The sequence below is a fragment of the Diachasma alloeum genome, unplaced genomic scaffold (assembly GCF_001412515.2).
Source record: "Diachasma alloeum isolate Michigan unplaced genomic scaffold, Dall2.0 Dall_scaffold_00300, whole genome shotgun sequence".
Taxonomy (NCBI): domain Eukaryota; kingdom Metazoa; phylum Arthropoda; class Insecta; order Hymenoptera; family Braconidae; genus Diachasma; species Diachasma alloeum.
The window spans coordinates 1,823,376-1,838,927 of record NW_021680439.1 but is presented as its reverse complement, the minus strand read 5'-3'; the positions used below and the strand labels follow the sequence as shown (position 1 = coordinate 1,838,927).

Sequence of the window (15,552 nt, the reverse complement as noted above, 5' to 3'; positions counted from 1 at the left end):
GAATTTTCGCGAATTTGGTCACAACACCCCCAACGACTTCGTTTTTGTATAAAAAAAAAATGTAATATATAAGTATACATTTTAATTCACTTCGTACGGTTTATGATCAAAGTGAATCAACACTATTTCGGGGTATTGTGACCAAATTCATGGAGTTGCGAGAAGAAAAAATTGAAAATAAAATAGATCTAGGACGAAATCCAACTTGTATGACGGCTCAAAATACTTGTTTTGATTACAAGAGTTACTGAAAAAAAACGAGAAAAAAAACGAGAAAAATAAACCGTGACATAATTTTTAAAAATTAGGTTTTTAAATTTTTTTTTGAAAAGACGGTATTGTAAACACCTAGCGATTGAAAACAAAATTACTAAAAATATTCTTATAGATGATAGAAAATCTAATATTTTGACTTATCACAAATAAAAATCGGATGAATAGAACATGAGTTATTAAAAGAAAACGGGAAAACAAAGAAAAAATCATATCTTCCAAATGGGCTGTCGAAAAAATCTAAAAAAAATTGAGAGATAGTTTTTCCAGCCCCCAATCGCAGAAAAAATCGAGATCAATTTCCAAGAGGGTGAGGGTCAGCCGTTGACTCATTTGGCACGGAATATGAATACCTCATATCTTTTGATATTTTCTGATAAAACCGCATATTTTCAGAATGATGTACAACCAATCGAAATTTCATTATTAATAATTATTATTAATAATTACCTGACAGTCCGAAAACGTTCGTTCTGTCAACTTGATATTTAACGAGACATGAAAAATTTACTCGTTCTGTTACGTTTCACCATTTCTCTGCTGAATTATTTCCCCCATATGTTTATTTAATTCAATCATTTGATCAATAAAATCCTGTTATATTTAGGGCATACGGCACGTACGAATCACGATAACAGTTCTGATACGGTCATCACTCAAACCGTACATAATGTTTTTTTGTACATGTGTACAAATATATATTTATAATATATTAATCATCTTCTCAATATATATTACTATTTATAAATTTTCCTTTTCCTTTTTTGCTAATTTAGGCACATCGAACGCACAACAACCGTTAGTTAACACATCTAATCATTGAATTCCCAAAATCCCTCTAGTCCCTAGTGAAACCAGTGTTGTGTGTGTTTATTTAATCAATGAATATAGATTTTTTAGATTTTTCTCACTCTGTTTTGGTTTAATATGTAAATGCACAATTACAGATTTTTTATTTTTCTCCTCATTTCGTAGTGAAGTGGGAAAGAACAGAAGATGAGAAGATCCGAAAAAATATCAAGAAGCCTATCCGCAGACAGTAAAATCTAAAAAAGGGTGCTATGATGAATTTTCCCAATTTTGTTAATTTGTCTTTTTCCAGATTTATTTCACATATTCTGTTCTCACCACTTCACCCCTGAATTATATTTGTTTCATTCAAAGAGTAAATCTTTAATTGGAGCATCTCAATTCGACACTAGCATTTGGCAAACCGATAGCCATCAAAAATAGTTTCAATCTTGAAATATAGAATTTTTATATATGTTTATTATTATGACAATATTATTTTTCTCTATAAGGTCACATTGGTTTACGTTTTTAGGCATTATTATCCATTCTCAAGAGGAATATATTCATTACAAAGCGAACGTGTATGCAAAAATATCAATTTTCCACGTGATGTATCATTAAAACCAATTTTTCCAGAAAATTGAAAATTTACACTAAAAAAAAATCTGGTGGTCAACTTTGTACTTGTTAATAGCTAGTCTTAATTTTCTCACAATAACTCCATGTTTAATTAAAACCTCAATTTTGCGTGGAGATTCACATTTATAATTTGAAAAAGTCTTTCACAATAATGGGAATGCATTAAGTGCTCAAAGTCAAATTTTTAATTTATAGATTATTTTTTGAAAAATAATCTTGTGAACAATTTCTGGTTCATGTCTTTTAAATCATGAGGAAATACTGTTTCAAATGATTAAGGCACTCGTGCTTATTAAAAACGAAGAATGTGCTTAAACATTCCTTCAGAAAGACTAAACTGTATTAAAAACTTCGTGTCGAGGTGATTTTTCGCCCTTATCTCAAATAAAAAGGTAAGAAATGGTGAATAATGATTTTAGAAACGTGTCCCTTTCATGGCTCACGAATTGTCCCAGTGATCATTGATCAACTAATAATTCATAATATTTACTTAAAAACACGTGTATAACCCGTGCATACCTGCGTGTATGCGTATAATATATCCAGTGAGTCCGTTCGGAAATCACCGTAATAAATATAAATTGTAATATGTATATATAATATATATATATCCATTGTAGAATATAATGTGTTTAATAAGACTCGTCGAGCACAGTCCCACGAACGCCCACGTAACATTTCATTTTGTACAATTAATATATATTCTTTTTTTGTCGTTTTCACTTTGTTTCACTTTTTATAATTTTCTTACATTGGAAAAACCTGTATTCCCGTTTTAAATTGATTTCATTTCCTAATATCTTTGGCTAGTCAACTAAAATCACCGACCCCAGTTGTATTTGTATTCTCTACTTACATTTTATTCATTTATCCTCCTCATTTAATTTTTTCGTCTTGTCTACAGCGCCCTTTTCCAGACTTATTGCTACGTCCTGTTGGGAGAAGAAAACAAAAATTTATTGCATTAATTTTCATCTGTTTCGATTTTTTTTCAGGTAATCCGAGTGGCATTCGCAGGTTTGTATACCCTACACCAAAAATATTGAGGTTTTCAAGTATCTAATTTTTCAATCAGATTTTGTTACATAATAGTTGGTTTTCAAATCTTCCCTTCGCGTGAATAAATTATAGAAGTTTCAACTTTGGGAAACCTCATTATTTCTTGTGGTAGTAATTCCCTTGTGACATTATGAATATGGATTAAGGATATTTATCCAACAGCGCAAGCACTCGGATTTTTGTACGATGAACACAGTTATCTAGTTCTTGTCGATAAAAATTTTAATTCACCAGCCCGAAATTCACTTACCCTCTAATTTTATTCCTATTTTTTTAATTTTTCCAGTAGGTGAATTCTAGATTTGGAAATACAGCCTATAGGAGTGAGATGGATTTTCCTCGAACTTAAAATAAATTCCATTCTCGGGAGAGATAAATAACCTTAACTGAACTTCGAACAAATTGGAACTAGGGACTTGAAGAAGAAAAAATCTCTGCGATAAAAGTTTATTGGTTATCAGTCATTTGTGAGAAAAGTTGTGAATTCTTAACGACGGCGTTCTTTCATTATCAATGCTTCCCCTTTTTTAAATGTTCTCTAACAGTTCAATATACAAGGCCATATTCAGACTTCAAATAGTTAAAATTATAGTTACGTTTAAATCATTGCAAAATGTCTGGTAATGCTGTTAATTCTGGAGTTTGAGGAAAAAAATGACGTGTTGGGCTATCGTTAATTTGTAATGACGTAATGAATCTATAATGACGTGTTGAAACCTATCAGGTTGAATGTGTCATTGTCGTTAATTATTCAATTATCTCAATGAGTGTCTCCGCACAAAAATGTCCATTAAAATTTTTCCTATAATGTACAATAAATTTAAAAGACACCCAATGGCTTCTGATATAATTACCAAATGAAGAAAAATATATATATAGCTTCATTTTTTATTCATAACTCTGATAATGAAAAACTTGAACAGGAATTCTCAAAAAATATTTTTACAGTTGAGATAATTCGATAATTAAGGCAATAAGATGAATAGATCCATTGGGTTTCGCAACTTTACTCCGGACATTAAGAGAGAATGCCAATTTACCTGAACGGCGATTTGAAGTGGCGTTGCCTCTCCAGGTGCACAGTCAGTTCTAACGATACTAGCGGGCAGTAATCTTGGACATGGCTTTCCAGTGAACAGCATAAATAGTGCATGGACGGTTCTGCGTTGAGTGAGCTCTGTATGACGATGCTGGTATCCACTTAAATGCCTTCGGTGCCTTGCTGTTGTTGGGAACCATCTTTCACAAAGTATGCAGTATCTTTTGTGTTTTATTGTTGCCTAAAACATCGAAGGGAAATTAATTATCTGGAAAATAAAGAACTAATAGATGACAAAAACGAAAGGATTTCACAACACATTATTTCAGCCATGTATTGAATTCTCACCTTCTACGAATGTACGATTTCAGGGCCTCCAATTTTTGAGTTACAGAATTTTCTTTTTTTCAAAAATTTTGAAAAATTGTATGTAATGACAATTACGAATTATTTTTTTGAAATTCAACTCCTACACAGTTAATTTCGTTATTTTTTTAATAAAAAGTTGCACCATTCATGTAAAATAGCCCAAAAAATGTTTCTGAAGGAATCGAGAGTACATTTTAAATATTTTAAAACTTATTTTTCTGTCTATTTTACATGAATGACGCAAATTTTTATTTTAACGAAACCGGAATTATCTGTGTACGAGTCCAATTTCAAAAAACTAATTCGTAATTATTATTGCACACAATTTTTCGAAAATTTTGAAAAAAAAAGAAACGTGCCTCTTTATTTTTTTACACACAAGCAGTGCTGGCTGTTGATGAGCAGTCAGTCTTCTTTATTATGAACTTTGGAATCTTGTCGAAGGTCGTTGGGCTCTTTGGAGGACTCTTTACTATTATTGCACACAATTTTTCGAAAATTTTGAAGAAAAAAGAAACGTGCTTCTTTATTTTTTCTGTAGCTGAAAAATTGGAGGCCCTCGACTATTTTCAACATTTTAAGCATATGCGGAGCAAATGAACAATAAACAATTAATTGTTTTGCACTAATTATTCATTTTTAGACATATATAATCGATCTTCAATGTATGAGAAATCTCACTCCAATCGCCCACGACTTTTAAAACTCATAGTAGTCTCCCCTTAATGAATTCGGTTGTCCACCGATTGAAATAACCACCTCAACAATCACAAACCAACTAATCAATCCATTAAACATCTGACATCTCCCTCCAACTTACCTTTTCATGATAAGCCATCTTGGTAACAATATCAGCAAACGTCATCCCCTCGCTCTCCTGTTCGATAATCTCCCTAATCTTTTCCCTGACACCCTCCTCCACTTTCTTCGGGCTTTCTGGGTTCAGTTCACTGCTCTCCTGCTTCGTGATGACAGGTGGAGACCTGGACGTCTCCCTCAGGCTCGGTTCAATAACAATGCCCCCCTCGGGCACCAACACCGGCATCGCCTCACTGATCCTCTTGGTGTCCCTCCTTCCCTCCTCATGAGATCTCGACGAGTTCTCCCTCTTATGGCTCCTGCTCACTCCATCACTCGTCCGCACCCTCTCAGCCTTGCTAGTGGACTCTCTTCTCGACGATCCCGAGGTGGAAGGCGGCCTCATCCTCTTGGCGCTCGACTCGCTCGATCCACTGTGACTTCTCTCCCTCTTCAACTCTTTTGTACAATCACGACTAGACTTATGCCTTTTTTCCTTATCAGAAACCTTCAAATCCTCCCTCCGCCCCGCATGCTCCTTCTTCTCTGAAGACGCGGAACTCCTATTGTTTTTTGATCTCTCCCTCTCCCTAGACCTCGACACCTCCACCCTAGAAGCATCCCTAGACGTCCCCACACTCTTCTGGAAGACCCTCCTCTCCTCCTCGCCCTTAACTCGTTCCTCCTTCCCTGAAAGCCCTGGAAACTCCAAAACAGAGAACTGCTTTTTCTCAGCAGCAGTCTTCATCCTCGGAGCAGGACTAGGCACCTGTTTGGACGATGCTAAGTACCTCTTCAAGGTTTCCTTGGCAGCAAGAACATCCTTCACCAGCGAATCGGAGGAGCAAATGCTCTGAGCTTCGCTGTGAACGTGTTCTGATCCATTTTTATGATTGTTGTCGAGAAAACTCGGTCCAGGAACATCAGGTGGCGAACACTCCTGTTGATAATTCCAGTATTTGTCGTGCCCCTTGGACGGTGATGACTGGACTCCAGGGACGGGAATCTCCATAGACCCTGAAGAGTTGTCAACGATCTCCAGTTCGAGTTCAAATTGTGTTGGAATTGCGTCGGATGAGTACAACCTCGCCATGTCACCGTTTGCTATTCTCCTCTCACCTTCGAGAGGCGTTGGAACCTCAGACTCTGGCTGGGAGATGTCTGAGGACGCTGGAAGCATCTCTATAGTCGTTTGACTTTCGTCAGAAGACTCGAGTTTGATAACAGATTGATCCTCCGAGCTTTTTGTGTCTGCAGCAGCATCAATGACACTTTCTGCTGTTGCTAACGGTGTCACTGGCTTCTGGGGGCTGCTCTTCAAAGGTCTGTGACTAGAACTGATTCTGGGGTACTCCATCTCACTTCTGGTGACCTCTTCACGATCCACGATTGGTCGCCGAGTTTCTTCTTTCTGAGGTGACTTTTTTATCGCCGAGATTAACGCCAAAAATTCGGATCTAGTGTCTAGGCTTTCTTCTCGACTTGAGAGGTCTTGGAGGCGTCTCGTGAAGCCTCTTCGAGCTACCCTTGGAAGATCTGACTCACTGTCAGAGTCATTGACGTGACAACACTGCTGCTTTTCCGGGTCAGAGTATCGTCTTCTGCCCCTGCTGGAAGACCTGTCAGACTCGTCACCTCTTCTAGAGGGAACAGAAGACGTTCTTTTGAATTTCCTCAAGTTCCTCGAGCGCTCGTCAGCTTCCAACGATCTCGTTACTTCCTCCAATATGTGAACAGGTAGATGTACACTTCCCTGCTCTTTGGCTATTGAATCCAAGACCTTGAAGCGCTCCAATTTTACCTCTGGCTGCCATCTGGAGTTCCTGATAATCCCCTCAGCTCCATCTTTACTCAGTTCGCACTTGAACTCTGACGTGGATGAGGCTCGTTTGATTATCACCTTGGGGATCTTCTCGGAGAGACCTGTGGTGGAGTTGGTCGTTGTTTCAAGGTCAATGGGGGAGGGTCCGGGATCTCGAGGCTCTGCAGAGTAATGACGATTCGAGGATTTCTTTGAACGTTTTGACGATGACTCCACTGGACTTCTTGGACGTTTTCTCCTCGAGGGTTCTGGGGATGGGGAGGACTTCCTCGACTCGTGCTTCTTTATTTTCAGTTTCGGAATTTTGTCCAGGAGTTTTTCGGAAATTTCAGAAGAACGGGGAGACGTTTTCATTGATACACTCGATTCTGTGAGAGTCATGGGCTTGGTGGAACGACTGTCGAGTTTATCTTTTGATGATACTGTGATTTTCTTATCGCGAGGGGGAGATGATTTTCTTATCTTTCTGATTTTTAATTTCGGAACGTTGGTGAAGGATTCTGAGTCGTTTCCTGATAGTTCCATCGAGGCGTGCTCGAAAGTCATTTTGGAGTGTTTGTCCTCGAGTTTGATCTTCATCCTTGGGACTTTGCACTCGATTATACCCAGGGATTTGCGGATGGGGGTGTCTGTGTCGATCTTGGAGGATTTATCATCGAGTTTGATTTTCACTTCGAAGATCTTCTGATTTTCAGACTCATTGGTCTTCGGGAAAGACAGTTCCACAGCGTTTTCCTCTATCGTTGGAGTACCAGGGCGAGATCTCACGTTTCTTATTATCATCTTTGGTATCTTTGGGTGTGATAGCCTGTGGGAGGACGACGCACAATTGTCGAAACTCCGCTGGGCTGATATGTCAGAGGGAAATATCTGGGAGATCGAGGAGGATCTCGATGAGCAGTCAGTCTTTTTTATGATGAACTTTGGGATCTTGTCGAAGGTCGTTGGGCTCTTTGGAGGACTCTCACTTTGAATTCTCCCCGCGAATGTTAGATTCTCGATTTCTTCATTTTTGTTTGAGCTTGGCTCTAATTTATGATCAGACTTTGGGGAGAAATCCTCTGAATTTTTGGGACTCGGTATTTTTCCGGAGAAGTTCAAAACTTTACTGGCTTCTTCTGTTTCTTCAGGTAACTCTACCCGAGCGGGGGAAGAGGTATGCGACTCTGACGGAGCCTGTGGACTCTGAATCTTCCCCGAAAAATTCAGCACGTTATCCTGATTTTTATCGTGTCTCGATTCTTCTTCTTCGAAGTTTTTTCCGATTGGTGATCCGTCCTGAGCATTTGAATCGTCCTCGCTCTCCGAAGAATTTCGTCCAGAGAATGTTAAAATTTTCTCTCGCGCGTCGTTTTTATTTTGAGGACTTCTCATTGAATTTACGATTGTCTCTGATTTGTCGTCCAAGGCACATAACGCGAGGTTCTTCCGCACCTCCTTAAGGTCAGTGGCATCAATAGCTTCTTGACTCGAAGTTGACAGAAAGTTTACTCCAGTGCTGCTGCCCTCGTCCTGTTTAGACGCTGCGTATTCGCTTCCGAATTGAGTGGAGCTGAGAGTCTCCTCGAAAGTCGAGACTTCTGACTCTGTAGAGATCTCAGGTGTATCCACTTGGGTGATTTTGTGCGCTGGAACTGCGGAGAGTTTGACTGGATTTATTGGAGGCACTTCTGGCTTTTCAAATCGATGCGCAGTTGTCTGGGAATCCCCAATGATTCTCGTTGACGTTTTGTCTTGTGGTTTTTGTTCTTCTTCTCTCATTTCGACGTTCTGCCGCTCCTCTGGGATGTTATCATTTTTTTCGATCGGTCTGAAGTCGCAGAATAATCTATTCAATGGTAAAAACTCGAATTTCGACTTGAAAGAGGGAATTTTCTCTCTAAAGCTGTTCATTTCGTCGCTCGACGCTCTCCTAGAAGGCACTTCGGATTTTCTACTTGAAGAGATGCTTGACGAATGTCCCTCGAATATTCTCACAGGCTTGGACGCACTTTCCTCATTAATTGTTGACTCTTCTCTTACAATCTCGATGCTAATTTTTGGTTTCTCGAGCTTCGCAATTCGTCGACTTGGAAAAGCCAAGTCCAAACCTTTAAGAATATTACTTTCAAAATTATTCTGGCAATTCCTTGGGAATAACGCCTCTAGATTCCTTATGTCGGGGATTTTTGGTTCTTCAACTTCTTCACGATTTTCCGGGCGAGAAAGATCACATTCTGGAACCTCGCTAATTTTTTCAACAATTTCCTCATCCCTCTGAATTGTTTCCTCCATTCTGTCATTGATAATTTCTTCAACTTCATCTTTGTCTTCATCTTTGGACTCTTCTCTTATATCTATTATATTCTCCTCTATATTCTCTTTCTTATCGCCTTCGGACTCTAAATTTTTGGTCTCAGAGATGATTTCCGGATGTTTATCGAATCTTCTAACTATTGAATTCCTCTCGGAATTTGAAATCATCTCTCGTTGCCATATTGACAATCGTTTAGGCTCTTTAGTACCCTCAGTGTACGTCGTGGATGATTCAAGGCCACTGTCGGTTAAAATAGCTTGAGAATCTTGCTCGATATCAACACTAGAAGGTGGTTTAAAAAATTCAATCACATCCTTGGGGTCCTTGCTCTCCTCATCACTCAATTCAGGTACCAGATCACTCCTCTTCTTCTCAATATCCATTATTTTATCCTCAACAATTTCCTCAAAATTGTTCAATGGTGTGTCTTTTGGTTCTTCCACTGCACTCTGGTCTCCATCCACCTTCTCAGGTGTTTCATTCCTCGAAAACAATTCCAATTCGTCTCCATTGAATATACTAGTTTCAACACACTTCGCACTGTTTAATATCACCTCAGTTCTCGAGTCCTGGCTCACAACCGAGAGATTGTTTATCGAACCAACCATTAGACATTCGACTCCTCGCTCACCATCAGAGTTTGAACTACTCTTTCTCTTCGAGGTACCAGTCAAATCCTCTCCAGTGTTCAATCCCTCCGGTTTCCTCCCTAAAAAAATATTATGAGATTCTGACTTACTGGATTCAATCGAGACTTCATCGCTCTCCAGTTCTGGAGGTCGTTCTCTCCATCTGTCGTATTTACTCGATCTATTGGTCCTCCAGGAGGAATCATCTAATTTTCTCCTTGATAATGACTGTTTCAATCTCACTGCACTGTACTCACTACAGTATTTCCTTCGTTCTTCCTTATTCGGTGACTCATGCTTTCGTTTTTGCAATCCTTTTCCCTGATGATCTTTCGTTTCTTTTTCACTGAAAGGATTATCTCGTAAAAAATCACGAGGTAATCCCTCTCGTTGTCTCCCCTCCATTATCAGAACCCTGTATGTGTACCTGGGATTAGGGCTGTATTTTATTTTACCATCTTTGGTTGTGTAAATGGGAACTGCATTGAGGTTCACCTCTGGAGACTCGTTACCAGGAGTTTTCGAGTAAGGATTCCTGAATTTCTCACACTCTTCTAATCTTCTACTCAAGGCACGATCTTCTGTCAATGACGAGGAGGTTCTGTCCTCAATAGGGAAGTTATTGACATTATCGTTGGGAGCCACGTCGAAGTTATCAAAGTCCATGGCTGATGTGTCGATGGAGAAATTCATTTTGGACCAGAGGTCGTCGGTTTGGGATGTGTTTGATGGTCCCGGGGTTACGAGAGGTGTCAGTAGAGAGGCTTCAGGCAGTCTTGACTGGGATGACCTCGAGGCCATGTTCTCCAGCTCATCGAACTCTGGGGCGAAGCTCTCGTAGTCTAATGAAGCTCTTCGACTTGGGTTTCTCGACTTCGACATTTCCATGTCTCCAAAAGGACTTTCTTCCTCCGTACATTGACTGTCGCAGGTGTTTGGGGCTTCTGTGGGCACAGAGATCCCTGTGGAGATCTGAGAGTCGTCGTAGGAGGAGACTGGACCCTCCGAGAAACTCATCTCACTCGTTTCCGATTTGTTCAACGATTTTGGAAGAGGCTGGAGCTTTGGAAGGCACTCCAATCGACTTCTCTCTAGGTTTCTCTCTTCAGTAGATTTTCGGTGGGATCGATAGTGGCCCCCACTGTGCCTCCTTCGAACATGTTTGCTTGATGTTTTCGGTACTGTCGCTTCAGGATTCGATATTCTTCGGCGAGGAAATATCTTTTGAGGCCGATAATTTCCATTTTCAAATTTTGTAGAATAACTTTTCTTTATTTCATTCACTCTTTCCTCCGATTTTTCTAGGCCCTTGAATCGACGTTTCTTGTCGTGCCTCGATACGTTTATCTTTATTTCAATAGCATCCACTTGTTCACTAGTGGAGCTGCACAGTTTTTCAACATTTATGTTCGCCACGTGGATTTCAACACCCGTATCCTTGTGGGTTCTCCGAAAACTCTGCGTTATTTTGCAGACGTCGATGTTCAAAGACTCGTTCTTTCGAATTATTTGGTCTTTATCGGTGGTTGACTCTTTTTGCGTCTCTCTTGGTGGTTCTTCGAAGGATCTCCGTCTGATAATTGATGAGTCAACACGCTGATTATCAGCCTGAGGCTCGGCAAACACAATTTCGCTGGTCATTTGATTTTTAGTGTTATTTACATTCTCCAGAATATTTAGTCTGTCTCTTCTGTATTCAGTTAATGCGTTCAAAACATCTTTGGTGTTTCTCTCCTCCCGCCTCCTCATAAAACCATCGAACCCAGTGCTCTGCGAATCCTCAGAGGTGTCAAATATCGAACGAATGTATTTAGTCTTTTCAGGTTTACTCTTTCCTTGTTTATCCTCACTCACGTGCTCAGTCTCTCGTAACGTAACTTCAATACTTGGATTTTCATTTGGCATGATTATCATATCATTAGCACTGTTGGGTTCTGCACAGCCGTCCATTGACCCAACCTCCACCCATTCATTATTATCCTTATCCTCGTCGTCAGACGAGTCAAGTTCATCCAAATTAGTAATTGGCAGAACGTTTGTGAGACCATCGATCGTAACAGCTGACAGTCTGGGCCCCTGAGAGTCCTCCGGTATTAATGGCATCATGCAGGAGCTATCCAGTGATATATTGCACAGTTTATCGAGGTCATCCGTAGGCTGAAAGTCCTCGGTATCAATAATTGATGGACATTTGCCAGTGTCGATCTCATCAGTTGATAAAATACGACTGACTGGAGTACCTGGCGCTGCATTATTATTTAATGAAGCCACTGAACACTCACCAACTTGGGTAATATCGTTAGATGAGTCTGTTATCTCGGTTGAATTCTTTTTTGTTTTGTTCATTCCCATTACAGGATCAGACGATGGATAAAATTCCTGATCCTTATCAGACTTGTCAGGGTCATTCAACGAAGGCACTTTTAGGTGATCGTCACTCTTCTCTGGACTCTTCGAAGATGATGGACGAGATTCTGATGACGATCTTCTGGCAATCTCGAAGCTCTCGATCTCCGCCGGTTTGTTACTCGAATTACCACCGAAATCAAAGCCCAGAGAATCGTGTGGACGTTTTTCTGATAATCTGTTAGTCTCAAGATTACTGTAGGGATCAGTTTTCAAGGGGGAATGGGTGAAGCTTATTATTGGAGAATTTTGAATTATCTCTATAGGATTCGTGGATATTGAGAGGTTCTCCACGTGCCCAGAAGACTCTTCACTGTCTGAATGTATCGGAGTATTCAGGGTAGTTGATATTGGAGTGCACTCGGACATTGGTAGATCTGGGAGACTGATGTCGTCCGGATTGTGAGACTCCTCACTCGCAAAACTGTGTTGTTTCCTCAATGAACTTGCTAGGGAAGTTGTTAAAGATGTTGATAAAGGAGTTGCCGCACTTGTTTGACTCTTCTGAGGGGCTTCATCAGTGTCCTGAGGTGGTGGAGGATCTTGCTGAGTCTCCATAGGGCTACTCCCACTGTTATTACTCACATTATTAGTCGTCAAATTGACAGGACTCCTCAAGGAGGGTGAAGGCTCCATCGAGCCCACCTGTTCGATAGCAGCTGAAGCTTCCTTAGGCTCTTCGTTGGAGCACACTGGCTCTTTTGAGCACACCCCGGTGTCTTGGCCAAATAGAGTGATCGTTTCCTCAGCCTCCTGATTGTCGTTGATGATCTCCATTGGGGCTGATGCTATCTGTTCGATACTCAAAGACGTCACGTCACCGTAGACAGTCTGAATTGTTGCTAATTCCGAGTCTTGAGGCAAATGATCGACAATGTGAATCGTTGGAATATCACTGCTGTCAGTTTGAATGCACTGGACTATCGCTCCGGAGCTAGTGAAATCTTCGATGGTCTTCAATCCATTTGACGCCATGTTCTCCACCTCAGTTGCTCCAATTACACCTGTCTTCGGGTTTGTGTTGGGATTTGGGGCAACTGGCGATGTGTCCAACGTCGTTTGGTGCTCATTCTGAATCTGACTCTGCATTTGACCCCGATTTAGACTGGCATTCGTGTTTTGGTTCTGATTCTGGTTCTGGTTCTGATTCTGCATCGGTATTTGGCTCTCCCGGAGACTAGGCACCTTGCTGTTATGACTCTGTGCATTCGCCTCCCTCATATTTCTCGCAATAACTGAACTCGAGTTATTTGATACTTCCTGTGTGTTGGCATTCCCCTCCTCCTCCTCCGTTTCGTCCCAATTAGCGAGAAACTGTCGCACGTCCAACTGCGGTTTGTCAGTGAATTCTCTGGAATTTGCTAGGTCAGCTGTCGAGGCTGTTGTCGTTGACATTGTGTCGGTGCCTGCTGTCATCGTTCTCGTTGGGTCTATGCTGTCTACATCGACGATCATGTTCTCGAAGTTATCATTCGGATTCTCTGGTATTTGATAGTGGCCAGGTACGTTGTTGGGGAGGTGATGGAGGGCCTCATCTCGTGGCAAGCTCATCGATTGGTCTGGGTGTTTGTAGAGGTTCTGCTCCAGGGGATTTATCACGTTACCCGGGGCTTGTTGTGATGACTCTGAGGTTTCTGCATTGGGTGCTGGGTTCACTGGATTATGCATTCCCGGGTAATGACTGTGGGCGAAAGAGGAGTTGATGAGGCATCCGTTTTGATCGAACTGCAGGTTAATCGGTGGGACTGGAGCGTTTGGACTCGTCGGAGGGATCTTCGGCTCCTGCAGGAAATTCTGACAGTCAACATTTTGTTGGAGCCTCAATATCTCTCGATACCTCATCATCCATTCTTGATACTTCGGGTGGGACTGGTACCCTGGAACCCTCGATATTCCCCTCAAATGATTCTCCAGGGAGAATCTCTGCATCGCAATTTTCTGCTGGTAGACGTGGTACTTTTGGTAACTACCATGCATCATCGGGGGATTTCCGGGGGGCATCCTGTTGCTTGCGTTCGCTTCCTGATACTCCCGGGGAAACTCTCGGGGTACGTCCCTCGATATCGGCGAATTGAAGTAAGAATTTTGAAGGGAGGATGGAAGATTCGCTGTGCTGGTTGCTGGCATTCCAGGCTGATGACTTCCATTTTGATAATTCAATTTGGAATTGTACTTCTGGGGCATTTGCTGCTCTGGATACTTCATCATCTGTTGATTCTGCTGGTTCATCGACGAAGACGTTCCACTCCGTCTCATGTAGTCTTTCACCGAGTGTGGACACTTCTGACAATCACTCGGGAAATTGTAGTTCGGCATTTGATATGTGGGGTGCATTCCAGAAGAATAATTTCTCGACATTTCCTTCCGATATTTGTAGTCGTAGGGTCGTCGATGGTCCAATGAGCTCCCTGGAAAGGATGTGCCTGGGTGCTCTTTACTCTCCGCGCAGTCTTTTCGCAGGTTCATTTCTGGGACGTACCGTCGGGTCTCCATTGGGTAAGTTGGTCTCTGGAGATTTTCCCGGTAGGTCGAATTGCTCTGGTAGTGGTTGTACTTTTCCCAGTGCTGATAGGCCATTTGGGTGTCAGGATTGCAGCAGGGGAGCTTGCATGCGAAGGCTTGTCTTCCTGGAGAGAGAGGAGCCACTGGAGAAGTCTGAGCGGTGAGACCCCCTGTGTGGAGGCTGGGGTTCACTGTTAAGCTTGTGTTTGGATGGGTGGAGGAGGCGGAGAAGGGCATCTGGGGGGTTCTGTGAGGCAGTTCAGGTTCAGGGATAGGGAGTGGAGGGTGCAAGGAAGGAGGATCTATCATTGAAGGTCGGGAGGAGGTCCCATAGTGCCCCGGGCAGTTTGGGAGAGGGGGAATGTGCCCTGGGGTAGGCAGGGAGGTGCTTGTGGGACAGGGACCTGGGAGAGTCGAGGCGGAGTAGTTGCGAGGGTAGTTGACCTCATTTTGCTGGTGTTTTAGAGACGGTGGTTGGGCTGATGAGAGGTTTATTCCGTCCAGCGCTGAAGGGCTAATACTGGAGATGAAGTGGTGTGACGAGGTGGCATTCTGAGGTTGGGACGTCGCTGTTGTACGTCCTGGCTGAGGGGGATTATACTGATGCCAGTCTGGCATATTCCCGCTGTAGCTCATTGTACATTGTTTCCGGGTTTTTCGGGAGAGTGACGCACTTTTTCCGGCGATTTTAGGCGATTCTCGAGAGAAGAATTACACACGTGGGGCCATTCGTCTCGCAGGACACTCCATGGCCTAAACAGAAAATTTCGAGGTTTTCAGGCAAGTTTTGCGGTTTGCAGGGTTGAGAGGACTATACTGAGAGAAAAAAAAAAGTTTTTGTCATTCCGGTCGTAAAGCAGCGCTTCACTGCCTGCAGCCGTTATGACGAAAAATATTGTTCGTCACACGGTCTAAAAAAACTTTTCTA

At 41.7% G+C, this 15,552-nt stretch overlaps 1 protein-coding gene across 1 annotated transcript; it reads right to left on the bottom strand.

The window, feature by feature from the left end:
- Positions 1 to 550: 550 nt before the first annotated feature.
- On the bottom strand, positions 551 to 15,260 carry LOC107039503. Its single transcript, XM_015259146.1, has 3 exons — positions 4,992 to 15,260; positions 3,804 to 4,043; positions 551 to 2,636 (listed from the first exon to the last, which is right to left on the bottom strand). The coding sequence occupies exons 1-3, from the start codon at positions 15,258 to 15,260 to the stop codon at positions 2,568 to 2,570; spliced, it is 10,578 nt and encodes a 3,525-aa protein (XP_015114632.1). The 3' UTR covers positions 551 to 2,567.
- Positions 15,261 to 15,552: the final 292 nt, after the last annotated feature.

Coding starts and splice junctions, on each gene's coding strand:
- LOC107039503 (XM_015259146.1), bottom strand. CDS start 15,260: ATGAGCTACAGCGGGAATATGCCAGACTGGCATCAGTATAATCCCCCT. Junction 4,044..4,991: donor AGATGGCTTATCATGAAAAG/GTAAGTTGGAGG, acceptor TCGATGTTTTAG/GCAACAATAAAACACAAAAG. Junction 2,637..3,803: donor CACTTCAAATCGCCGTTCAG/GTAAATTGGCAT, acceptor TTCTCCCAACAG/GACGTAGCAATAAGTCTGGA.